Genomic DNA, 26,187 nt, shown 5'->3' with positions numbered 1-26,187 from the left:
ATATATTTTCTCTTTCCTGATGCGTATGAATGAATGGCTTTATAACATTATTATCTATCCCAGCAACTTGTATGGCCAAGTTATTGACCCTGCTCCTAATCTAAACATCTATCTTTAAGACAGGTTGGGGTTTTGGTTTGTTTTGGTTTTTTACTTTAAAAACATATTTCTATAGCCCTAAATGAGGCTGTGGAAAGACACTTTGGTGGAATTTGGTTAAGGTTCCATTTTCATTAATACTTCCTTTCCATTTTATTTCCTTTAGGGAGAGCAAGGCCCTTTAGGTCCCTATGGTCCTCCAGGACTCCCTGGCGTTGGAGAACCAGGACCCAAGGTAACTCTCAGTAATATGTCTGTTAAAGTGCTAACTGTGGGCAATCATTTTGTGGATGAAAGTTCTCGCCTGCTGTTTTATCAAACTCAAACTCTTATCATTTAAACATAAAACTGATGCAATATTGACAGGCTTTTTTATTTGCATAGGATGGAGATAACAGACCTGCGTTTCCAGCAACCCTTAAGTTTTTATTATGATCCCACTGATAAAATAGAAGTCAGAAATAATGCCATTTAAATGGGGGTTAAATATGTGAGATCATTTTCAAGCACTAGCAGATGCTTGCACTAATGAGTAAACCATACTTCAAGGCATAGAAATACATCTCAATCACTGTGATACACAGTCAAGTGACAGATTTGCCTTGTTATTTCTTCACTGGGGAACAGGTATTCTCATAGGTTATAAAATTCTCTCTCTCATGCAGCATTTCATTCCTCCATCTTATTTTATTGCAAAAGACTAGAAGGTGGAATCCAGTCTTGCTGATTTGGAAAAGTCATGTCTGCCTATGCTGGCCAGCCAGATCTCCTTTTAGAAAACTGCAAAAGCATCTACGTAGGAAACATGACTACTTAGTTTATTAGAGTTTTGTCAGAGACCTACAGCTCAGACTCAAACAGGAAATCTAAATTGTGCAGAACTGGATCTCACCATAGTTCTTCTTGCTGCTAAGTCTTTGGTGTTGCTTTATGCCACTTTTTTCCCTATTTTTTGGAGCCAAGGGCCAGTGTCTAAAATACCTGCATTTTTTTTGCTCTTACTGCCCTAATGTGTACCTTCATTGAACTCCTGCATATTTTCTGTGCAGTGGGGCAGACCCCGGAATATAGAGAGGGTTTATATATCTCAGAAACTAGTAATTTGCCATGTAAAAGGAACAACACTGGGTCATTCCAGAAGGGAAGGTAGTTTATGGAGAAGGAATGTCAATCCCAGTCCCTGTACTGCTCTGGGGAGAGATAAAAATCCTCTGTGCTCTTATCCTTGAAGCACATAGTCCTCAGTAAACTGGAGGAATTGTGAAGATTATGACACCTTATAAATAGAAGATACAGAAACTATGCAGTTCCTGGCGTTCCTATGCAACCCCATATTCCACTGAAGCAGGCTTCAATTCCAGTGCCTAGATAGAGGCTACGGTGAGGATCCCTCACACCTGAGCCTTCGTCCGTCATGGTTGGGTTGTACTGCAACCAAATTTTGCCTGACTTCACTCTGTCATCCCTGTCATCTCTCAGGTCCTGCACCTTTCAGTGGTTACCCCTATGCAAAGTGGTAACACCCCTTTGCTGTTGGCATGAGGGCTGGAATGCGATCTAGTTGTCCAAGTATTAATCATAAGGTACTTGCAAATGTTTCTAAATTGTTATTTATGCTTTTTTTACATCAGGAGATATTACGCATTTGATTTCAGACCATTCTGGTGACATTGTTGAGTCATCTATATGTAAATGTTAAGCTCTTCAAAAGCATCAAGTTGAATTAGGACTGAACTTTCTAATATTCTTTTTCACAAGGGTGCTCAAGGTCAAGAAGGTAAAATTGGATTACCAGGACCTCCTGGAATTGGTGAGCCAGGAATGCCTGTAAGTCAGTGATATATGCATAGGAAGTGGAAATATAATAAAATAAGTCTTAGTGTGTGTAATTGATTGACAGCAGCTCTGTTGGCTACTGATTCCATAAACCACTTTGTACCTAGTCTGACGCAGCAGTAGTGTGTCTGGCTGTGCCCGGCTGGTCTTGCGGCAGTAGTTCTATGTGGTTTGCCCAAGTAGGAGAATAAAACTGTGTCCAAACAAATTTTGGGGAAATAAAAAATTGCTCGGTCCATGTGAGCAAGATTGCGGAATCCAGTTTTCAGAAAGACATGGAGTTGTATATAAAATAGCTGTACCCCTCCTTGTTTGAGTTGAGGATAATCTTTAAAAATTGTCTAAAATCCAATTTTAAGAAGATGAAAATCCAAGAGCTGAGACATTCCATGTGTGATTTGGATTGCACCAAAAACAAAGACCCAAATTATATGCTTTTAATTGTATCTTTAACTTCTGAATTACAGAACTTAACCAAGCTTTTCATGACATTGAGTTAGTTCACTGGTTGCTTTTTCTTCCTGAAATGTATAAAATGTATGATTTTCTTGTGTATTTCATGAAAAAATCTCAAAGAGATTGTTAATTAAGAAGCCAGAAATGTGGATGGGTGTTAGATTAATCCTAACAGTATTTTTGAAAGTCACTTTGTGGTTGTAAAAGACCATTTTTCTCAGAAAAAGTTGTAGAAACTTTTTGCTTAGTGAAGATCATCCTTAAAAACTTTTTATTAGCTTTAAATAATGAAAGATAGCTGAATTTTTTGGAAGAACAGAATGTATTACAAAAATAATTATTTCTGTACTTATTTAAAACAAAATTGGCATTCTCTAGTTTTGTATATTTAACCTGCCATTTTGTATGAAAAAACCTAGTAATGATTTTCATTATGAAAATCATAAAATTATATTAAATTATAGGGCATAAGTTTCACAATGGTAAATGTATTTATTATAAATTAATCTACAGGTTCATTTGAGTTTTAAGGGTACAATCTTTAGACATTAATTATGTAATTCAGCATTATCTTATTCTAATCTAAATCCTCCAATTAAGGGCTGCTACACTTCATTTTAATTGTCTGGGCTCAGCCAGCTGTTATGGAAGCATTTTTACTTACCAGTGTCATAAGAGTTGCAAGAACCTATACTAGCAAGTTAGACCAAAATGTCAATAAAAAATGGAATTGCTGATACAGTCTGAATATATTTTTCTTTTCTTACAGGGACCACGTGGCCCTGATGGTCTGCCAGGTGAGAAAGGTCCACCAGGAGAGGGCATTCAAGGCCAAAAGGTAGTCTTACGGAAATTTTTTTTTTTAACATTGTGGGCCAAATCTGCAGTAGTGTCTAAGTTATTTAAGGTAACTGATCATTCCACTGGTATAAAATGTCAGCTGATGGATCTTGGTCTTCTGAATCACTGTGCTCTCTGACTATCCTTCCAAGTTCAGAAAATCTATCAAGATAATAATTACAAAAGAGTTGTACAGTCCCTCTAACAGTAGTAAGTTAATGATTCTCTTATTTATGTGTTTAATAAGGTACCTTATTTTGGTAGCATTAATGAGATAAATTGTCTTCTGAAAGACTACTTAGCTATTTATGTTCTGCATTGGAAGAAAACATTCAGGAACTGTTTTCATTCTGTCTTACCATTCTGGGAAACTAAAAGATGGGTTGTATGAGTCTCTGTGGACAGTTGCCTCATTAAGGGCACTTGCTAGGTTAACATAAGTGAACATTCCTTTCTTAAAAATAAGTACAAACAAGCAAATATTTATGATTAAATCACAACTGGGCTTCCCATCAAAATGTATCTCTCTTTTTTAGTGGATTCAAGATTCTTTAGAGCCTTGAACTACTAAGCAAAGAAGATTTTTCTTCCTTTCATGGAAAAGATATTAGTTGTGTCCTTGCACCAAGTTCAGAACTGTTCTCTCTGACTAATGAACATACTATCACATTTTCAAAACGTAGCTTTCTTCTTCCTAGTATTTCATTTTCTCCTTTTGAAGTCCTATGTTCAATGACACAATGAATGCAGATGAGCATGTTATTAATTGTAACTGAATCACTTTTCTGTAATACTGGTAATTCCGTTGACTATTTTTCTTGGGTTTTTTGTGAAGGAATACTTTTTTCCTCATTATCCTCATTGTGATGACCAGTTTGTCTAGGATGGTGTTCTTTATAAATTCCCAAATACAGTTACAAAACTGTCACATATTTCTAGGGTGAAAAAGGCTCTCAAGGTGTAGCTGGTCTTCCTGGACCTCAAGGTCAACACATCAAAGGTGACAAGGTGAGGCACAGAGTGTTTTTCTCATCTTATCTATAGTTAATTATATTTATAGTTAAATTAATGATGAATTATTCACACAATATCACAACAATACAAAGGTATGTTTTATCTGGAATCTGAGGAACTATGCTACACTGTTCCATGCAGCTCCGTAGGCTGCACTCATCTATACAAGTAGCTGAGCCTGTTAATGTTAACTGAGAGCACGAAGGACTGTATTCTATGCAGCTGGGAGTATGCGGGAAGAAATGGGACTTCTTCCTCCTAAATTTTTTCAACATTGTATTTGAAATATTTAAAATTTTACTTAAATATTAAAATAAAATGTAAGAAAACCTTTGAGCCATCTAACCTAATGGACCTGGAACAGGCAAAGAAACACTCTGGCTTTTGAAATTTGTTAGCATTTTGGTACCCAGTACCCCAAAGAGGGATCCGGAACAATTTTAATTCCTGTGGCCTGATCAGATTCCAGTCTGTATCTTGTGCATCCCCAGAGAGCGGCTGATGCAACAGGCCCACCCAGGTGTCCTACAGAGCAGAGGCAATGATTCCAGATTTTCCTTCTCATGATTTAGTGTCATAGCCCTCCTCCTACTCCCAGTTGTTTTCCTTCCCTCCTGTCTCCATGACTCCTGCTCTCCTCGTTGGCTCACACTCAGCTCCAGTGAGAGGAGAGGACAGCACTCCCATCCAAAGTCATTGACAGCTTAGTCAGCAAGGGGTGCTTTATGGTGTGGGAAGTTTAACATGAACTTACTCATCTCACTGTCCAGTCAAACGGCTCTCCAAAATCTTCAGAGCAACCTAGGTGGTGTGGTCTGATTTGGCCTGTCTGTCAGAGATATGCTTGGTGACCACCTGCCAGATCATCTTGCTCAAGGCCTTAGTTAGAAGAAGATTGGCTATCTGTGCAGGAATAAGTCATCTTATTCCCATGTCTGTATAGGAAAAATGCAGTGATGGCCAGAACAGTAAGTGTTTGGGACCAGTATTTACTTATTCAGTAAATAAGTATTTCTGGCATAAGTGAAACTATTTTTTGTTTTCTAGGGACTGGTGTCACACATCGTTGACACCTTCATGGGTCTGTGCCACTTCCAGTACCCACATGAGCTCACCTTATGCCTCTATTCCCCTAATTCCCTCTGCCATAATTCCTCTATTTGCTCCCCAAGTGCTGTACAATACCATTACAATACCACATGGCAAAGATTTTTCAAAAATACTCTCTAACTGCTCTGTTTACACTTGCAAGTTTTTCTTCTGAGTGTTGTGCAAGAAACTGTGTGTATTTCCATGCAAGAAAATCTTTAAAATTAATCTCAGTATGTAAAGATAAGCTATGGATCCTTCAAATAATAAAGTTACAGCTGTGATCATCTAATATTATAAATGAGAGAGAGTTTGTAGGTAGGAAGGTGTATTATTTTTATTAGATCAGTTGCCATAGGCAGACTTTCAGGTATTTCAAACACATTTAACTCAAATAGAAGCAGCAAACTTCAAGATAATACAGCTTGGAGACTCTTGCTCTGTGTTTAGTTTAAATATGTTAATCAGCTGGCATGGACTATTGCAATTTAGCTCTTGGGAATGCTTTTTGTATAGGGTGAACAAGGCCAAGTAGGACCACAGGGCCCACCTGGACCACCAGGAACAGGCTATCCAGGAAACCGGGTAAGTCTACATTTTGGACATGTAACGAGCATTTGCATGTAGGTTTTGTTTTATACTTTATCAGAGCTCTAATTTTGATGTGAAGACATTAAAAATCTCACAGTGATTTTTCATTTTTAAAAGTATCAAACTAGTCTTTAGGCAAAGCTTGTAAATATAAGTGATTTCAACTGATCTGAATGGTCTTAGAATCAAGCAAACAGAAATTTAGTCTAATCTGCATAATAATTTGCACAGAAGATAAATCAGATATATTGCTTGGATGATGACATATGGGTAAGAGTTTCACAAGGTAAGAATCCAGCACTTCTGAATTTCAAGCCATTTGAAGCTTGAACACAGCCTTTAACAGGTGGATACAGAAAAACTGAAACATCCCAAAAGATCTCTTGGGTTTTGGTTTTTTGGAAAGAAGATAAAAGCTCATGCTTCCACCATACTATGCCAATGAATCAGGGCTTAGATGCAGATGTTGAGACACTTCCTCTTTGTTTTCTCCCCAAACAGTCATTACACTTGGATACATCAGTGAAATCCACAGAATAGTGGCAAAGGAAAAATAAAATAAAGATCTCAGAACTAAGCCTGAGGACAGACAAAAAAATTATTTTCTTTTAAAGATAAGATAAAATGGTTATTAACTGAAAGATGGGCACGTGGTGAATTTCACACGTGGAAAAGTGTAATGCACTAACTCATTCATTTTGCTTTGTAGGGTATACAGGGTCCACAAGGAAACCCTGGGGCAAAAGGATCTAAAGGCTTGGGTCTGCCAGGTCCAAAGGTAATGATTCAGATATTATTGTTTAAAAATAGCACCAGCAAGAAACAACAAGCTACCTATCTTTGCCAGGCTTTTCAAGAGTGTGTTTGATGAGATGAAAATGTAACCCTTCACTGGAGATAACAATTTTGAATCTTTGAGGGAAAACCACCCACGTTATCAAGGTGTTCCCCAAATGGAGCGTATGGCTTTTGCTTAGCATCAGCCCTTAACCTTTGTGAATGTGGATTTTAGGCTCTAAATGAACACAAATTTATAAACAAAGTATCTTTCAGATGTGTTTATATCAAATGAGTTTGGTGCCACATACACATTGTGTTAAAGTAAAGCATTTTATCATGGTTTTGAGACTTGAGGCTAGTCCCACCATACCTTCAGCCTGTCCTGCAGCCTTCCATGGTCATCATGAGTAAGAACCAAAACCAAAGACAGAAACACTAGTAGAGAAACAAAGAGCTTAAGTATACTTAGTAGCTGAAATTGCACCACAGAAGGAAGGAAAGTAGGAGGAGAACAGGGAAGTGGGGTAAACGATTACTGCTGTCAAAACCCAAGCCTCTAGCAATACAGTCTCAGTTGAGCACCATAAGAGGAGAAAAAGGGAATTGCTGAAATACCAAGGAGAGCAAGTGGAATGAACAGATGAACTGTAAAGCAGAAGTGTGCTTTGTAATCACTTTGATTTACAAAAGGGAGACATTAGTCGCTGTAGCAAAACCAGGGAGAAATAGAATCATTTTCTTCTGGACATTACTTTGGGGTGTAAGTAGCAGTTACAGCAGGGTTGTTTAATATTACTGCAGGGAAAAATAGGTAGCTGTGAAACCTGTTATGTATGAGGACAGTTTTCCTAGTGTGAAAAAGTATTTTAAAATGCAAAATTGAAAAATGGAATTCCTATTTCTTTAACTGTTTTAGAACTACTGGAAGGAAGAACTGTGATGGTAAAACTTTCTTTTAAATAGAAGTTCTGTTTTTTCTTTATTTGGACTCACTTTTCATTCAGTGACCAAAGAGTTTTTGATATAGTGGTATAAAGTAAAAATTAAAATGTATTAAAACAAAAAGGAGAGAGTTGGAATGATTCATTTAGACTTTCTGCCCACTGCAAGGTTAAATAAAATAGATGCAGTCCTACAAGTTACTGGGGCTTTTTAAAGAACAGAATTTTCCAGTTGAGAACTGCTCGGCTGAAAACTTGACCACTTAGAATCATAAAATCATAGAATATTTCAAGTTGGAAGGGACCCATAAGGATCATCAAGTCCACTTCTGTGTGTAAAGCAGTTAGTGAAATAGTGCAAGTAATGAATGAAGCTAAATTGTGTTCCTCTGTTAAACAAAAGACTTTTTGTTACTAGGGTCAAACAGGTGAACCTGGACAAAAAGGAGAACCAGGGCTTCCAGGAACTGGCGTACAAGGACTTAAAGTGAGCCTATTTTTATTTTTAACTGCTCCTTATAGGGTCTTCTAATTCTTTTACTAGTTGCTGATAAACTAAGATTTTTTTGGTATAAATTGACTATGATCAAAATAAGAAGGAATTTCAGTGACACGGTTTTAGCTTTCAAACTCAAAATACGGCGCTAGAGCTCCCACCCTCTCTCCTAAAATCATTACTGCAGCCATAACAGAGTTTTCCCCCATCTTTTCTAAGCTAGTGAGGTATTTCCAAAGCCTGTTAGAAATGTTACTACCTCTGTTCCTCTGCAAAGATTTGAAAAAAAAACCAGTCTGTGTGACACTTAACACTTTGACTTCAGCTGCCATTTTGAAGTTTGTATACTATGTCCATAATGATTTAATTAGGGCTTCCAAAATCTTGAGTAAGATGACACAGACATCTTGGGTTTGGTGATTTTTCCCAGGACCATAGAAGAAGCACTTGGCAGAACTAGTTCCTATGGATAGTTTCCACTCTTTGTGACAAGTCTTAAAAGTAATGCCTAGACCAGTTTGTACAACCAGCGAGGTGTTAGTCTCATCAACAACTCCATTTAGGCATGTTCAGCTAACCGTTCCTTAAGTCCCAGATGTTTGACTTTGCAAGTAAATTACATTTGTATCATATTGTTCTTGTGCACAGGATAACAAACAGCATTCAATCACATTTTTACTCACTGAATAAATGTAAATTTATTTAATACAAAACCAATATTTAAGAAGTAGGTGGAGAGCTTGGAGAGAAATTTAAAATACTTATTTTAGATTGTATGAGTAGAAAAAATTACTGGCTCTATAAAATATTTAACTTACTGGGAATAACAACCTTTATTTGAGCAAAAATATTGTATATCACTAATTAATATTTTAACACACTGTTAGATCCATTTTACACAATAAAGAATTTATTGAAGTATGCAGATATAATTATTTTTTCTTCTTTAAGGGAGATAGAGGTCCATCAGGACTCCCAGGAGAGAGAGGGGTGAAGGGAGATCCTGGGAAGCCAGCAACAAAGGTAAGGAAATATATTTTACCCCCTGTAGAAGGTGTATGTAGACGAAAGAAGAACAAATCATAATTTGCAGGTATGCAATGGCAGGGAGTTCATCCTGGAAGAGGACATGTGCCAATACTTTTGCCAAAACTAGCCAGGGAAAAGGGACTAGTCTAGTTGAGATGTTTCCAACAAACTTTATTAACAGTGGCTACCATCTGAATCTGCAACTGATTTAGCTGCCCTGCCTTTTGTGGGCTATTGACTACTGTTAAATTTCACAGTCTTCTTGGAGAATAGATAGCTTGTGTCTTTAGCCTGTTCCTTACAGCCTGTTCAGATTTTTCCTGACACCCAGAAGTCATGCTCAGGTTGATGTGACTTAGGGCAACTAGCAGGGTGGTGAGCTGTGGCTGAAACCTGTCAGCCTGCTACAGAAACTATCACAAACAGCTGAAACCGGGGCTGCTCGTTTCCAAGGGCAATTCTGAGATTTTAAGAGAAACTCTGCCACGTTGGCAAAAAGAAACATAAATTCAAAATGTGGGAAAGGAATTTAGAGGGGTGCAAAGCAGAAAGCCCAAAGTAGTCAATTTAGAGTAAGTTAAATGGAAGCTTTTAATTTTACTCTTCCCAAATAGAATGAGTTGCTGAGTGAGCAAAACTCAGTGCTGCGGCTGATTGTTGAATTGCTGCTGAGAATCCAGGTGCCTCCAAACTCTGCTGCTGTGCAGCTCTTAAATGAGGGTAGCAGCTGGCCAATGTGTAGAATTGATGAACTGAGTGTGATTCAGAGTAAGCAAATCAGCATTTTTTGGCTGCAGGACTTTAATCAGAAAATATCTGAATAGCTGTAATAAACATCTATTAAGAATGCAGCTTCACTTTTTTTTCATCTACAAGGGCAGTGCAAATACTAGTTTGACAAGCTACAGCCTGAGGCAGTAAGCCTTTCACTGTGGAAAAATAGATAGCGTTTCTGTTGCTACTTAATTATTTTTAAAAATTTGAAATCACCCACTATATAAGTGCTCAAAAATGAGGATCCCTGTGTATCAGAAGCAAAACATCAGAATTAAGAGTAAATTTGGGGTTAAAGTTACAGGTGGCTTTTGTATTTGGGAATGCTGGGGTTTTTTTTCTCTTGCATATTACCTTTATTCTGAGATCAACTTGGTGCTGTGACCTTCACTGTCGCAATTCACTACAAGTGAAAATATTAGTACTGAGCAGCTACCTTGGGTATCTAGGACAGTGCAAAGAGGAGCTTGATGCCTGCAGTGAGTAGCACAGTGGTGTTATGGCAGTTATTTGCAGGTGTGAAGCTATCTCACAGAAGTGGGATCCAGACTGATGCCTATCAACAGCAGGCACTGTAATGCCACTTCCATCAACAGCTCAAATCAGAAATGGATTTTTAAACTACATTTTGATCTACTTTTCACTCTCTGAATTACCTGCAGGCATTCTGATATACTAATCTGACTTACATTACACATAAATATTTCATAGATAATGTTCCTTAATAGAATGTTTTATGTGGATTATTTGTGAATTATTTGAAGTAATGTTTCTGGCAAATATTTGAAGCCCAGATTGGTCTTTGGCTACAGAGTTGCCTAAAATTACTGCTTATTAAAAGTTGTTTTTCTTAGAATTGGTCAACCAAGACCTTTTCTGATAACTTTGTAAGCATTTCTCTTCCTACATATGAGTATATGCATGCAATTCTTCCTACAAAAAGATTGATGCAATTGCAAATGGCACTATTGCAAATGTCTGTGAAAATAAGAACTATGAATGCAGGAAGGTGGAGCGGGTTTAAGAAGACAGAACACTTTATTTTTTGCAGGAAAAAAATTAACGAGATATTTACTGGCATTTTTGGGAAAAGTGTTTATGCAAGCATTGCTTCTCATAAGTCTGTTGATTCAATAAAATTAGCTACATGAAAATTAATTAACCATCTAATCTCCATTAGGGGGAAAAGGGAGATCAAGGTCCAAGAGGCCCAGAAGGACCCCCTGGCAAAGGAAATGTAGGCCAAAAGGTATGGCTTGACATGCACACTGGAGAAATACTACAAACTTTAGAAGGGCCTATTTTATAAGGGTTCAGATTCTGGCCTATTTTTTCATTCATTATATCTTAAGTAGCAACTATATTTGAACTGATAATTTAAAAGGCTTTAAGAGAGAGTGATGTGTTCCTTAGCCTGAACAAGTGACGCAAAATCAGACTATAAACATAGATGCTAAAGTTAATTGGCCAGTACAGATTTCCTGAAAATTCAGTACAGAGTTTTCATTAAAGTTAGGAGGAGGCAAGTCATCTCAGTATGCTGATAAGAAGAGAGAAGGAGCTAAGAGAAATGAGGTGACTAGTTAGATATCTAAATATGAAATTAAAAGCCTGGAAAGATGTATTAGTAGACAGACAACTTTTATCTCCCACCTGGTTAAATTTATGACATCTGGGGCAGATTCTAGAACTTAGTGGGATTTCAGTTGGAGTGGAGCATCTAAATACCTTTCTAATTAGGGGTGTCATTATCGTCATGGTTTTGGTTATTTGTGTATCTCCTAGTTGTGAATGAATATTTGCTGTGATTGAAAAAAAAGATTTGTTTTCATCAGGGTGACCCCGGAGAAAAAGGATCCCAAGGACCAATTGGTTCTAAAGGAGTACAAGGCCCAGCTGGACCAAAAGTAAGCTTGTTCCTCCTTCACTTTGTATTTTATAAAAGAAACTATGGAATTTATGTAATGTACAAATTTCTTAAGCATCTGATGCTCAGAGACTTAACAGAACAAAGGAAAAGCAGAAATATTTCCATCCTCTGTCCTGAATGACACAAAAGTCCCAAGGAGAAAAAGAATAGGTAAAAATTTAATTACAGACCCTGTATTTATGCATGAGCACTGAGAAGCTAAAGTTGTCCAAGTGATTCCAGCCATGAGCATTTCACAAATTTTTACTTTGAAACATTAACTTTCTATTATAATATTTTGTGAGTATCACTCTGAATTGTAAGGAAATTGAAAAAATACAAGTGTTCTGGTTATTCCATTGGCTTTGTAAGCCGAACACAAAAAAATAATTAACATTTAAAAATCGAATACATGGTTCAACCAATAGTTATTTAAAACATGAAATTTGGACCAGCTTTCACAAGAACAGTAAGTTGATTTATGATTTTTCCCAAATATTGTCCATTTTGTAAATAGATCTACATTGTGGATATTTTTATAATATAAAGTGTTGAAAAAACCTTTTGCTACTTGTGCAGAAAATGAAACTGTCTGTTTAAATCTAGATGATACCATTTTGTGACAGGGTGAACCGGGAGAGAGAGGACCACCTGGTGTCGCTGGATCATCTATTCGGGGACCTGCTGGACCAAAGGTGATTATCTGATATGTGTTTGCTGGAGACCAGAGATTGGAAAATGTCTAGTGCACATTTCTGTCAAAATTAAAAGAATGTAAGTTAAAGAAGTTAAAATTCATTGTTGTAGTAACAAAGACGACTGGATTTTAGAAATAAGGACTGAAAAGTACCGAAAATTAACAGAGTGTTTGGGGGGCCCTTTAACAGGATGCTGAACTTAGTACATGTTAAAAAAAAAAAAAACTTATTACATTTCTGTTGTGTTTTGTCCCCTCTTGTGAAATTAATCACTTTGAAATCTTTTTTTTTTTTTTTTTCCCCAAATTTACTATGCATTTTCTTTCTTAGACTAAAGGTTTCCTGAATGTGGCAGTAAATCCCTGCAGGAATGTGTCTCTATGTAGTTCTAGGGAGTTATACGCTGAACTAGATGATTTTTTGGAGATGAATGTTTGTATGTGATTTCCAAGTGAACAGCTGGCCTGTAGATACTACTTTAAATGAAATGTCATATACAAGATAGCTAGAGCTACAATTAACTCATTTTCTTTATGGGGAAAATGTACCTGAAATGAGTGGGACTTGTGCTGCTGAGTAAAATAACCAGATTCAGCAGCTAACTTTTAGCAGTAAAGCTAACTTTGAAGGCTTTAAAAACATTTGAAAATTCACTACCACCCCATTTTTATTTTAAGAATAAAATAGTTGCTGTTTTTATAATATGTCAGTTAACTTCAACTTTAATTGATGCTTTTCAGCTTCACTTTTAGGGCAGAGAAATCACTAATGTACATCCTATCACTCTGAAGTAATTTCATCCCCATTTTTCTTCTTCTTAAAAATATACGTGCCCTCCCCGCACAAGCGCATGTAGGTATTGTACATGCAATGTACTTATCAGCCTGGCAACAGGGCATCACCGAGGGCCAGGATGTGGTTTGGACTTCTTTGCGCGTGAGGGAGGAAGGAAGAAGGGAATGCAAGAAGCTCAAGATACACCTGGAGTAAAAATGCAGCTACAGATCAAAAAGGAGAGGACTGTGGGGTGCTCATATCTCTTATATTGGTTTAAAACCCTAATAATGTGCCAAACTTTATATCAGGAAAGTATAAGCGGCGTGCTATAAGGCAAAACATGTATGAAGACAAGTTTCACTACACTGGTCTCCCTTCTTCACATTTTCCTGGTTACTGTGATGTTTCTTAATAGACCAGTAAGTGAGACAAGATTGTTTATTGATAAAATTCATGCTGAAAAATAAGAACTTTGTAGACTTTATTGCCTTTTTCACTCTGATTTTATTCTGTTCAGTACAGTTCATATCACTTTCATAGCAGACTGACCATGATCTAAAATCCACTGTAGTCTGTAGAAGTTTTTTCCAAACTCTTTACTAAATTTTAGATCGGGGCTTTTATGTGCAGTGGCTGATGTGAGAAAACATGTATTTTGGGTAATTATAAAATGCAAGTTGATTTTTACAAAACATACAAAACTTTTTAGTTCCATAGTAATTTCTTTGTTTAAACAAAAATCTAATTTTCTGTTTCTGACAATTGGTCAGTAATGTAATGGGCTACACAGGTCTGGTTTTTTCTCTCCACTGTGGAAGGTACAATGATTACTACAAATGGTGTTCTTGGAACATCCTGGTATCTGCAGTAGTGAAGCCAGACTTTATAAATTTCTAATGCAGGGAATCTGCATATTTTTCAAAGCTGGGAATTGTCATGGTCTGAGGTCTCTTCAGTACATTTCTAAGTATTTGATGTAGATGATTGCTAGAGGTCTTAACTCCTGGACAGCCATGGTTGTGTCCACTGGAAATTTATTTATTTTAAGCTACACCCACGTTTGGGGACTAGAGTTTTATTTCCCTGGACAACCATTATGCTGTTACTAATGTGGAGACAATAACATTAGATAGCTGTTTTTTTTCTCATATTCTCATGGTTACAGCTGCTTCGTGGGTTTGATAAAACATTTAATCTGCATTCCCTAGTGAATGTTTCCTGAAATACTGCCTGTCCTTCTCACTCATGTTAAAAATTGTGAAAGTTTCATGGAAAATTGCAATTTTCTTTTTAAGATTCTGAATGTAAAGTAAAACATCTGTTGCCATAGATTAAACACTAGAAGGAGCCAAATTTTGCTCTGAAGGCATAACATAAGGAACTTGAATTCTAAGCCTGATTGCTTTCCAGGAAAGCCACTGACAGAGCTAAGATTACCAAACAGTTGTACTGGGTAATATTTGAGGAAAAACTCAAGTTTCTTCCTGGGTCTTCAGACTGTGGAGCTTGCAATTTTGAAGTGCTGTGCCATTGCATCTGTAGCCTTTCTAAACATAGTCTGTGTCAGCACTTGTCTTTGAATTTCTTTGCTGTTCTCTATGTGCTCTGGCAGAAACAAAGTTATGTAGCCTTGCTTGTGTGGGCAGAAGCAGGCAGAAGCCACAGGTGAATCTGGCCACTGAAACTGAATTATGATATTCAAGTCTCAGTTGAAACTAAAGCCATCAAATTATTCGTCAAGGCAGAACAAACTCTTTGACGCAGTTGCAGAGAAGCAAAAGTGTAAGAGAGGACAGAATCAAGGTAGTAAAAGCTTCCTCTACAAGTACTGATTTCATATTACCTAGCTCAATAATTGTCACTGTCAGAAGGAATTGAATACTTGTTCTTTTCTGTAAAACTTTGGAAATTAAAACTGAAAATAATAAATATGGTGTTGGATTTGTTTCTTTTTGAATAGGGGGAACCAGGACCTGAGGGACCACCAGGAGATGATGGAGCTCCTGGAAAATCAATAATGGGACCAATGGTAGGAGGTTTTGGACAAAAGATGGAAAATAAAGAAACATGAGATATATGCAAAACTCTTGTGCAAAGAAGAGTGCATTTGAAACCACTTGAACAACTTTTTCAGGAAAGTAACTGACTAATTCTTCCATCCATCTTCCATCTTCTTTTCCATCATTCCAGATTAAGCCTATTTTTAAAAATAAACTTACTATCTTTTCAAAGAAGAAACACGAAATAGATTAAATAACTAGTCCAGTGTACCTCACCCTGCAAACTTCCCTCCGGAAGTCTTCATTAGGAAGGTAGCTCTTCAAATTCATCTCCACCTTTTGTTATCTCATGCGGTCTTTTATACCTCTGTATGGGCAATATGCTCTTTACCGAGTATAAACTGAGAGGTATTAGTTATTTTAACAGTGGTGTTTCAGTATTACCAGCCTTGCACATTCAAAAACATAAGACAGGCCCAAAATAAAGAAATTAAAAAATAGATCTTTTGGAAGTACTTATTTGCATATAAGTTACAGAGTAGGATTTACTTGGTTATAGCCTTTACATTTCTAACTTCAACACTAAGAGTGGAGTACAGTAGTCTGTATCAGGACTGCTCACTGTTGGAGCCTTTAGTGGTTAACTGACAAGATCAACACACAAGTGAAAGACCAAAGATAAAACTGAGGATTCAGTGGTAACACAGAGATTTCAGTCTTTGCAAAAGTGAGAGACTGAAAAATTCTCCTCTGTAGTACATATGAGTTGACATAAGGCTGCTCAAAGAATAAGCTGAGACCAAGGACCATCCTCTTACCAGTGGGAAATAAGTTAGAAGAAAAGCATATAGATTAATTTGCATCAGTGGAGTAAACTTTTCAAAGAATGGTTCTATTTCTCCTGTTTCTTAAGTGGTAATAGTAGTTCAAGATGATTGTTAGGTACATAAAGTTACAATTGCTTTTTCTCCTTGCATAATACATTACAGTTATCAGCATGGAATTTTGCCTGATATTTTATCACCAAATTACTCAAACCTTTAAGTAGGGTTTTTCCTCAACTCCTTAGAATTGCTTTTCATTTAACTAATCAGAATAATACAGTGTCATGAGAAAACAGTGCCACTCACCTTTCTATATTATTTAAGAATAAACTGAAAAACGCAGTCCCTAGAATAGACCCCATGTTTTCTACTGCAAAAACTGGATATATTTCCTTTTACTTTGCAGCTTTCACCTCCTTCCCTCTAACGCATTTTATGATATCATATTGTACTTCTATCAGTCATGATCTGGGTTGAAACTTTCTGTAAGCCTTCTGCCACTTGTGATAAGGGAATAGTTCAGGAAGACTTTCCTTCAGTGTTTGGGAAAGGTACCGTTCCTGTGATCTCCTTTCCAGACTGAAATCAGGAACTTTCTTAGTAAACCTCTTTTTTTTTTTTTTTTTTCTTTCACATTTTCCATGTCTGCACCTAAAATGTTCCACTCAATTCCACTGTTTCATTTGTTGGGAATATAGCTGATAGACCCAAATTCAGAGACCAAACAGTTTATGTGTACCTAACACAATGTAGTTCAAAATAAAGCAACTTAATGCAATAATTTTTGTGTGAAAACATCTTAGGAATACCAATAATGCTTTACTCTTGTCTTGACAGACTTCTACCAGTACACCCACCAGAGGACACTGGATAGCACATTGATCTACATGCATTCAGTAGCTCATATTTTTGAATTTTCTAAAACTCTGAATTTATTTACTTTGGCTGTATTCTAGAACACTACTTCACTCTGTTTTTCTTATAACAAGAAGTAAGGAACATGACTTAATTGTCCAGTCATATACTTAATCATTTAGGTTTTATTATGGTGGTTGTTTTTTTTCTTAACAATGACCATGGGCACCAAATTTATCTTTATATTCTGTTTATCCTTTTTTTTTTTCTTTTTCTTTGAAAGACTGTAGAAGCAACTATGTCTATATCACTGCTTCAGAAAATTACTTTAAAACCTGCCCTGGAAACGTTGGCAAAGTAGATGAATTAATTCAGCATGCCATCTGTGACATCAACAGCACTTGCCTTGTTGCCAGTGCACTGATTTAGAGTGAGTCACTGTGATTGTCTTTTCCAGACCCCACAAAACTGTGGGAAGCAGTAATCACAGAATTGCTCCTGGGCCATCTCTTGTGTATTTTCAATGCAGCTGTTAAAAAAGTTAAATAATCTGGACTAGAGAACTGTTTCTTGTAGCAGATTTGACCATAGATTTGGCTTAAGTAGATTTCTATCTGTGTTACTAATGGCAAAACCAGCCACTTGACAAAATCCCAATTCTTACAGAAAAAAATGTGGTAACATGTATTTGGTATTTACAATGGTATGCTAAGATTAAATGAAAACATCTGTTTGGCCAGTTTTTACTGTAGTGGAGTTAGAAGTATAAATAGAGGTGAACTCATGATCCATGGTTTCCTTTCTTGTTAAAAAAAAATATGTTATTAAACATTTCTAAAACCTTTCTTATTTTATCCACAATTTAAGAACTATGGATATTAAGAATGAAGAAGAGGTAAAATTTGCTTTCTCTTATAAAGCTATTTATGAACTAGAAGCACACTCAGTTAAATTTTTACAGAATTCTATCATTTGAAAATTAGGAAACATGAAGAAACATCTTTCAGGGCTGATGCAGTTTGAATCTGGTGGTCAGGTTGTGTTTAAAGTCTTCCAGTGAAACTATCCCTTTAGACTGGAGGACAGGAGAGATTCACACAGGAGTGACCTACCATGTACAATTTTCTTTAAGCATAAGGCATGCTTGCATCCCTATCCCAATTTCCATCTTAAAGTGGTTTCAGGGTTTCATCTTAACCAGAACATTGAGTCTGCCTCATCTTTCTTCATTCACTTACCTCCTAACCTAAACCTGTGATGTATATCTTTAGGAGATCCAAAGCAGCTCTTTCATTTTTCCTTGACAGGGCTAAATTGGTTAAGAGGATCTGACTGCTTGTGTCTATGGTAGAAATGTTCATGGGACAGGAAATCTGGACCTGAAGTCTGTTTTTGTTGGATATCTAACTAGAATATAAGTCAGTTTGTTCTCCAGTCATGGACACTGTATTCAGACAGACCAGCCGCTGCGATCTGAGCTGCTATCAGGACTCCATTCATGGTTTCTTGAAGCATTATGTTATTGCAGAAATTGCAAGGCACAATGCACTGATGAAACAGCAGTTTTCAGTCATTTGTAGTTTCTCTTTTCTAGCTATTTATTTTTACTAGAATAGACAGGGAAATATTTGCTATTCATACGTATTCTTCAGGATAAGTTATCTGTATGTATATTAACAACTGACCCTTCAACCCTGTACAGGAGAGTCCATTTACGTTTCTTGGTTATGTGGGACTGAGTGAAGGGTGTACGCTTCTCCGTGTATGGCCATATCCATACCGTGCTTAGGAGTGGGGTGGATGTGTGACCTACAAGTATCATAAGGATTTCCAATTGGCAGTGCTGTCATGTGAATATCTGTGGTACAGACTGCCAGCATATCTTGAGGGATACCTCAGAGTAATATGTTTTCTTTCCTGGTTCTGTGAAGAACAGTCTATTGCAAGCTTAGTTAATTTTCTCACTAAATGTCAGGAAAACGATCACTGGAATGAGGGAAGAGGAAAAGATTGCTATTTGCTTCTCTTCTGGTCGTGAAAGGAAGCATTGAGGTTTTGCAAATGCACACATCTTTAGAGGGAATCAATGGAAGAGTCAACAGAAGGAGTGATTGTCTCCTGATACAGAGCATTTTAGGCTAAATTAAGAGAAATTATGTATTTCTTGTAACCAACTGTATTTCTTTCTTTTACTTCTTTCCCTTGTAGAATGCAGTTTTGATTTACTGTATCAGAGAACCAATGTGATTACCTGGAAGCAGAAAATGCACCACATATGATAACTTAAGGCTGGCATATTATGTTTCAGTATTGTTAAATTCATTGTTCAAATGTCAGGACTTACCCCCAAAGTCATAGAAGTTTAACTTTTTAAAAATAAATTCAACTTTGTATTGGCTGAAGATAAAGTCACTGGTCTGAAGATTTCTCTCTGCAACTACAAATCTAGAAATTAATAATTTCCTAATGAGAACTCATATTTTTCTGAAATCTTAATTTGATCAACTGAAGCAAAATAAAAAAGCACAAAAATTTCTGAGCTTTGCGAACAAATTGCAAGAGCTGGTAACTGCTATTCCATATTTCTAAAAGGATATTAAATAGTTTCCTTACATATTTGTTAATATTTGTTACATCATGATGATCCAGTTACTGGCAAGATGGCTGACTTACTATTTTGTATTTAGGGTGGCCAGGGACCACCTGGACTACCTGGACCCCGTGGAGAAAAAGGCGATGGCCACAAAGGTGAATCTGTAAGTACAATTTTAATTCTGCATTTTGTGTTCTACAAAGAAAATTAATTACTGTGTATGTCCTGGTTTCAGCTGGGATAGAGTTAATTGTCTTCTTAGCAGCTGGTACAGTGCTGTGGTTTTGAGTTCGATATGAGAAGGATGTTGATAACACACTGATGTTTTCAGCTGTTGCTAAGTAGTGTTTAGTCTAAAGTCAAGGATTTTTCAGCTTCTCACGCCCAGCCAGCAAGAAGGCTGGAGGGGCACAAGAAGTTGGCACAGGACACAGCCAGGGCACCTGACCCACAGTGGCCAACGGGGTATTCCATACCATGGGATGTCATGTCTAGTATATAAACTGGGGGGAGTGGGGCTGGGAGGAATCACTGCTTGGGGACTAACTGGTTGGGCGTTGGTCAGCAAGTGGTGAGCAATTGCATTGTGCATCACTTGTTTTGTATATTCCAATCCTTTTATTATTATTAATGTCATTTTATAATTGTTATTATTATCATTATTAGTTTCTTCCTTTCTGTTCTATTAAACTGTTCTTATCTCAACCCACCAGTTTTACTTTTTTTTCCCAATTCCTGCCTCCATCCCACTGGGGAGGGGGGGAAGTGAGTGAGCGGCTGCATGGTGCTTAGTTGCTGGCTGGGGTTAAACCATGACAGTGTGATAACTCAATATTTAGTTACTTAACTAAGTGCAATTAATCTTCTCTTTCATCCTTTGGCTAATTTAAATATTTCACATATTTTTTTAAGTCCTTTCCTGTCCTAGATACAGTGCCGGTTCTACAGGCAGTCAGAACCAGGTATAATCTGTTCTCATTTCAGCATCATGAAAGGGATACCATGTTATTCCATAAAAATCTTCATGGCTGCTCATACATGTTTAATACAATCACCGCTTTGAATTCTTTTCCTTCCCTCCCTCCCTTTTCTTTACTGTTCTTTGTTCAAGATCTCTAATAACATCTGCTTGGCCAAATCCTGCAGCCTTCAATTCCTTGGTTTTTCAGCTGCTTTTCATACCAGGTGGTTAAATCCTCCTTTTTGAAGATTTTCTCCACCCTTGCTTTTCTGATGGTTAGCTCCAGAGGGGGCTAATGCCTGAGTATTCCAGCTGGCACATTCCATTACAAGGGCGTATCATCCTAAATTTCAGTCATCCAAAGCCACATAGACATGTTTGACCAACATTTCACTAGAAAGTGAAAATACTGTTGCCATTCTTAAACCACCACATGTCAAACTTCCATTAACACTATTTTCTTTATGTCTGTAATCCAGCTTTATTTCAAACTACAACTGCAAAGACACTCCAAAATACACTGAGGTGGGACCTGAGTGCTTTCAAGTAAGTCACAGCTCAGCTCCAGTTTTCTATCATTCAAACTGATCCTGGGAATATCCTTTGGGATCAGAATTAGTTCAGAGGGCATTCACTCAGAATTCCTGGTGTAATGTGTACCTGACACATTTCACAGCACGTAGGGACACTAGACCAGCTCCAGTCTCTTTGGAGGGTCAAGGAGTGCCAGTAACAGACTCAGACCCATTAAACAGAGGACATGCAAACAGATGAAAAAACCCTGCTGTCATCCCAAATACAAATGAAAAGCAAATGCAAAGGCAGTCATGAATAAGGCAGTGATGCAAATAGACGGCTGATGAACTTTTAATAGGCCTTAAAATACCTCATAGGAACTGAAGTTGTAAGCTTTACAAATTAAGATATCTGTTTAAACTATACAAAAAAGAAGTATTGGTAGATACAGAATCAGAGGGGTCAGTGAGAATCTGAAAACTTTTTATTTCTAATTAATCAAAGAATTCAAGAGAAGCCTGGTTTGGTAACCATTGATTAATAAAACTATACAAATGCTGGTTGTAGTCTGACCAGTCACAGGATGACAAACTTAGGTGCATGTGCTTCCTGCATTTCTATTAGTGACTAGGCAATAAAAAAAAAAAAGCTTCACTCTGCAGTAGTATTCCTGAAATCATGTCTATTCTAGGATTCCCATCTGCAACTGCCGTAAGAGTCATGTTTCTCTGCAACTCAATCTCAGGCTTCAGTAAAAGCTGCTTGTGTTTCTCTCGGCCACATGAGTACATGTCCTTGAAATGCATGAAGGTTCTGTTGTGCTGTAGCATGCATCTTTCCCCTTCTCAGGCTGCCTTTCCATGCCCCATGTTCTGGAAAGACCAGCTTCGTAAACCACTGGCAGACATGGACAAGATTTATGTAGCTAAGTCTCTGTAGCATGGTGGGGCAAAGACATCTCCCTTATGAATGCTGAAAGGGAGGCTGGGGGTGCCTCCAATAGTATGAAGGGCAGCTGAAGGGGATGTGAGGGACTGAGCAGGGAGTTCAGGAGAGCAGACTATCCAACAAAAATACACCAAAGTATGTTAGGGTTACCCAACGCCCAGATTTAGATGGGTTAGCTCTGGTATCCCAGGTGTGTAATGTCTGCCATGTATGAATCATGGAGCAATGTCTGCTTTCTCACTGGTTTCTCTGAGCTGAGAACAACTCCAGTGTTCTTAAGTCAAGAGCTGGACTTTTTTTCCACCACTCTGGTAGCCTTTTCAGGTTTCCACCTGGAACTGAGGATGACTGTTGCTCAGTACACATGAGAAATGTGAAGAATTTGACAAAATACAGCAAAACCAAAGAGATCAGTAACAATTGCTGAAATTCTCTTCTTTGTTGAAGACAAATACTCTTCCTCTGGGACAACTACTGACATGCTTTATTCCTCTGCTCTACCAGGGACCTCCAGGACCACCAGGCCCCCCGGGACCACCAGGCCCAACTGGCGTGGGAGATGCTGGACCAAAGGTACTTGTACAATGGTAGTACATGCACCTGACTAGTAGACAAGGTAGACAAACATCTTCCGAAAAATACATTAGATTAGAATGGCATATATATGACAAAACGTTGCGATCTCATCTCCCACTTTCAGTTAGAAGAAAAGCTTGTGGTAGACTTTTCTGCCATTGTAGATACAAACCAGTCCTTGCTTTATCCCCAGATTTGATGCAAATCTGCAGGTTTTCCATACATCCAAAGACCCAGGATGTTTCTAGATGCTGGAGTTTCTATGTGGAAGTCAGAATCCAACACAGGCAGAGTATTGCCTAATAATTACGCACTTTCTTTCTCCCACAGAAGTGCAAGGGACAAGGCCCCAAAGGAGTCAGGGGAAATGTCAGTTACATGGAACTAGTGAGGTATTTTTAAAGTTCCTTGAAATGGATTCCTAAGAGAAGACTATAAACCTTCACCTAAAATTAATATTAGTTTAGAGGTAAAACTTGGCAGAAAAAAAAAAAAACAAACAAAAACCTGATAAAGGGATTAGAAATACAACACTCAAACACTTCAAAGTTTTTTCATAAAACACAGAATAGCTAAAGTGTTATAAAGTTCTAAGCAGTATGTAACTCACCTAAAATGTTGCATTGTAACTACCGTTATAAAAGTTGAAAAAAAGAGACTTAAGACTGAAATCATACAAGAAATTGGTTTAAAATATCCCACAGAGTGGTTTTATTAATGATTTCCTTGTTACATATGTGAAATAGGAAACAGGCAGCCTGTTGCAGGAGAAAGCAAAATAAATATCGCCCAAGCAAGTTTTTTCCCAAACAGAAGGAACTTTCAACTTCAGTTCCCAGAACATTAGAATTTCCATTTAAAATAAACAACAACAATAACCCCTTAAAAACATATCCACAATAAAGGAAAAACTGAAGGACATTCATCCTTAGAATGACCTGACCTTAGAATGACCATAGAATGGCCTGACAATGGGATCTGGGAAACCTGGCTTTGTGCTGCTATTCTGAATTACCACTTATCAATACAAGACATTTCACATAAAGTAATGCAAGGTCTGGCCCATGACACAAACTACTAGAGAACTAAAAGTAATTTCAATTATATTATTCAATATAGACTTACAGAAAATACATAGAGCTAAACTAATTAGATTTTTTTGTACAAGATTATATCTTTTCCAAAAAGAGATACTAGACTTGATATAATACAGTCTTATAAGACATTTTTTTTGGTACTACAGAACAATTCATTAAAATCTTAGAATCTTATATGAAATTACTAAGGCAGATATTGATAAAAATGTAACTTATGACTACAGAATGTCTGGGGGCATCGTTACGTCTGGAATTCCCCCTCACTTCCTAAATGCGGAATTCTAGAAAGTAGTGTTTCCCAAAGAAAAGGAATTGGAAGGTCATGTCAGGTAATCAAATAAGATGATCTCCCACTGTGATGCCAGGGTCGAAAGATTACAAACCCCAGAAATACAAATAAGTATTTCAGTGGGAATATAGGGGTTTAATATAAACAAATTTGAGTTAAATCCAAAATGGAAATAAAAGATTTTATTTTTTTTAAGTGAAAGGAAACCACTAGAATCATTGCAGTGAAATTTCTCACAACTGGAATTCTTAAAATCAATGTTTGTGGTTGTGTTTCTGAAAAGTATTACAAATACACAAGGTATACAGAAAGGCACTTAGGAAGGTCATAGTGCCTAGCTTATATGAGATATCTAAAAGTGGATCACAAGTCCCTTCTGTTCTTACAATCTTGAATTCATGTAATTGCTGGGACAAGCAATTCTTTGGCTGTATGATTATTAGGAAAGTTCCAACACAGATCATGAATGATGGAAGTACAATACAGTATCATAAAGTGCATTAGAGGGGAGGAGGTAAAAGCTGTGAAGTGAAAGAAAATATATCCAGTTTTTGCAGTGGAGAACATGGGATATAGTATTTTTATCAGTTATTCTTAAACCACTGTAAGTCTTGCGATATAATAACATATATATTTAATTAAATCATAGATTAGCTATTATAGTACTCTAAGTGATTTACATCATTGCCAGTTGAAGTGAGTTGCTCATATTCCTTTATAAAGACATCACATCCTTACTTGTCAGTCTCTTCTTCACCCATGAACAGCATAAGAAGTATTACCATCCCCCCAGATCTGTGGGCTGAAGTTTATTCACGGTACTAGTAAAGGAAGTTTATTGGTAGTACCTTTTGTGGAGGAATATGACCTGTGTTGTGTTAGTTGAATGTTACCAATTAATAATAAATTTGGCAATAGGCCCATTACTTCAACCTGAATTTGACTGAGCAAAAGTGAAATAGCTGTGACCAAGAGGAGAGGCTCTTATAATTTAATAGTATTTAATTACAACAGGAAATAACACAATGGAATATCTAGTAATAGAAACTCTCATCCTAACTCATTATCTATAAAGAAGCCAGCAAAAGATTAGGCAAAGGCAGACTGATAAATTGTTAACACTACTCTCGTGTTTTCTGACAATTTCGGGTCAGATCAGGGTTGTCATGTAAATTAAAAGTATCTTCCTCATTTCCATCAAGTCATTGCCATTGTCACAAAAAATTGTCAGAATTAGGTAGCTTGATTCTAAGAACCAAATTGTTGAAAAACATGGATGCAAAGGAAGCTGTGTTTTCAGGTTAATGGAACGGGTTGTGGGAGCTGGGTGTGATACAGCCTAAGGAGCAAGACCTCAGCATGTGCAGTCAGTCTAATTCAGGCAGCCACACATGCAAGCTCAGAGTCTTCTTGGGTGATCTGCACGGGTGTTTTAGGCTGGATTGGGAATGTGCTGTTGAAGTGAATCTCCAGTGGATTCATTTACTGTGCTTTGGGTTCTGGACCAAAAAGAGGTCTGAGCGGTCCCACAACCCAGGAATTGTGTGACTGCTGCACCAAAGCATGCATTATCCAAATAGATAGTCACATCTGTGATTTAGTTCTGTGCATCCCCACTAGACTTGGTGTAGAGTACACTGGAAAAAAAGAAGTATATAAACATCTCTTCTCCCTTCCTGATTTTTCTATCCTGTTTGCTTATACAAAGTTGTGAATCCTTAGTCTCTACATAACTTCCTGGTAGCAAAGGTGCCACAAGGAAAAACAATTCACTTGAATTGCAAGAATTCCCCCAGAACTTAGTTCATAAAATGGACAATCTTCTGTTTTTTCAAATAAAATGTAAGTGCATTGGCTACCTCTCATCCCTTCCACATAAAAACATGAATATAAGAAGAACAGCAACAATCTCTGCATATAAAAAAGAACATTTATTTGATAAAAGAGACTCATAAATTTACACACTAGTTAATTTGAAATGCCTTTGAGTATCATTATATAGGAATGTTCCACTCAGCTGAATCAGAGCTCTGTTCTCCCCACTTTCAGAAATGGCTCACATATGTGCACACTGCTAGAGAGGAATTTTATGTATCAGAGGTCAAATTCACATGAAAAAAAAATTGGAACATGTGGGATGCATTCAATCCTGGCAGCACCCTATTTTCTGTAGCATTAAAACAGAAGCACATAATGTCA

General features: G+C 37.2%; 1 protein-coding gene across 1 annotated transcript in view; it reads left to right on the top strand.

Moving 5' to 3' along the window:
* COL28A1 (collagen type XXVIII alpha 1 chain) overlaps positions 1–26,187 on the top strand; it is a 72,399-nt gene that overhangs the window by 22,697 nt on the left and 23,515 nt on the right. The window contains exons 12-25 of the mRNA XM_075049761.1: positions 266–334; positions 1,858–1,926; positions 3,161–3,229; positions 4,171–4,239; positions 5,851–5,919; positions 6,635–6,703; positions 8,065–8,133; positions 9,094–9,165; positions 11,126–11,194; positions 11,781–11,852; positions 12,481–12,549; positions 15,290–15,358; positions 19,696–19,764; positions 22,531–22,599. Coding sequence (XP_074905862.1) covers positions 266–334; positions 1,858–1,926; positions 3,161–3,229; positions 4,171–4,239; positions 5,851–5,919; positions 6,635–6,703; positions 8,065–8,133; positions 9,094–9,165; positions 11,126–11,194; positions 11,781–11,852; positions 12,481–12,549; positions 15,290–15,358; positions 19,696–19,764; positions 22,531–22,599 — 972 coding nt within the window. The remainder of the gene's footprint in view (positions 1–265; positions 335–1,857; positions 1,927–3,160; positions 3,230–4,170; positions 4,240–5,850; positions 5,920–6,634; positions 6,704–8,064; positions 8,134–9,093; positions 9,166–11,125; positions 11,195–11,780; positions 11,853–12,480; positions 12,550–15,289; positions 15,359–19,695; positions 19,765–22,530; positions 22,600–26,187) is intronic.

The sequence above is a fragment of the Buteo buteo genome, chromosome 2 (genome assembly GCF_964188355.1).
Source record: "Buteo buteo chromosome 2, bButBut1.hap1.1, whole genome shotgun sequence".
Lineage (NCBI taxonomy): Eukaryota > Metazoa > Chordata > Aves > Accipitriformes > Accipitridae > Buteo > Buteo buteo.
The sequence above is the reverse complement of the archived record's forward strand: the minus strand, read 5'-3'. Positions and strand labels throughout refer to the sequence as shown.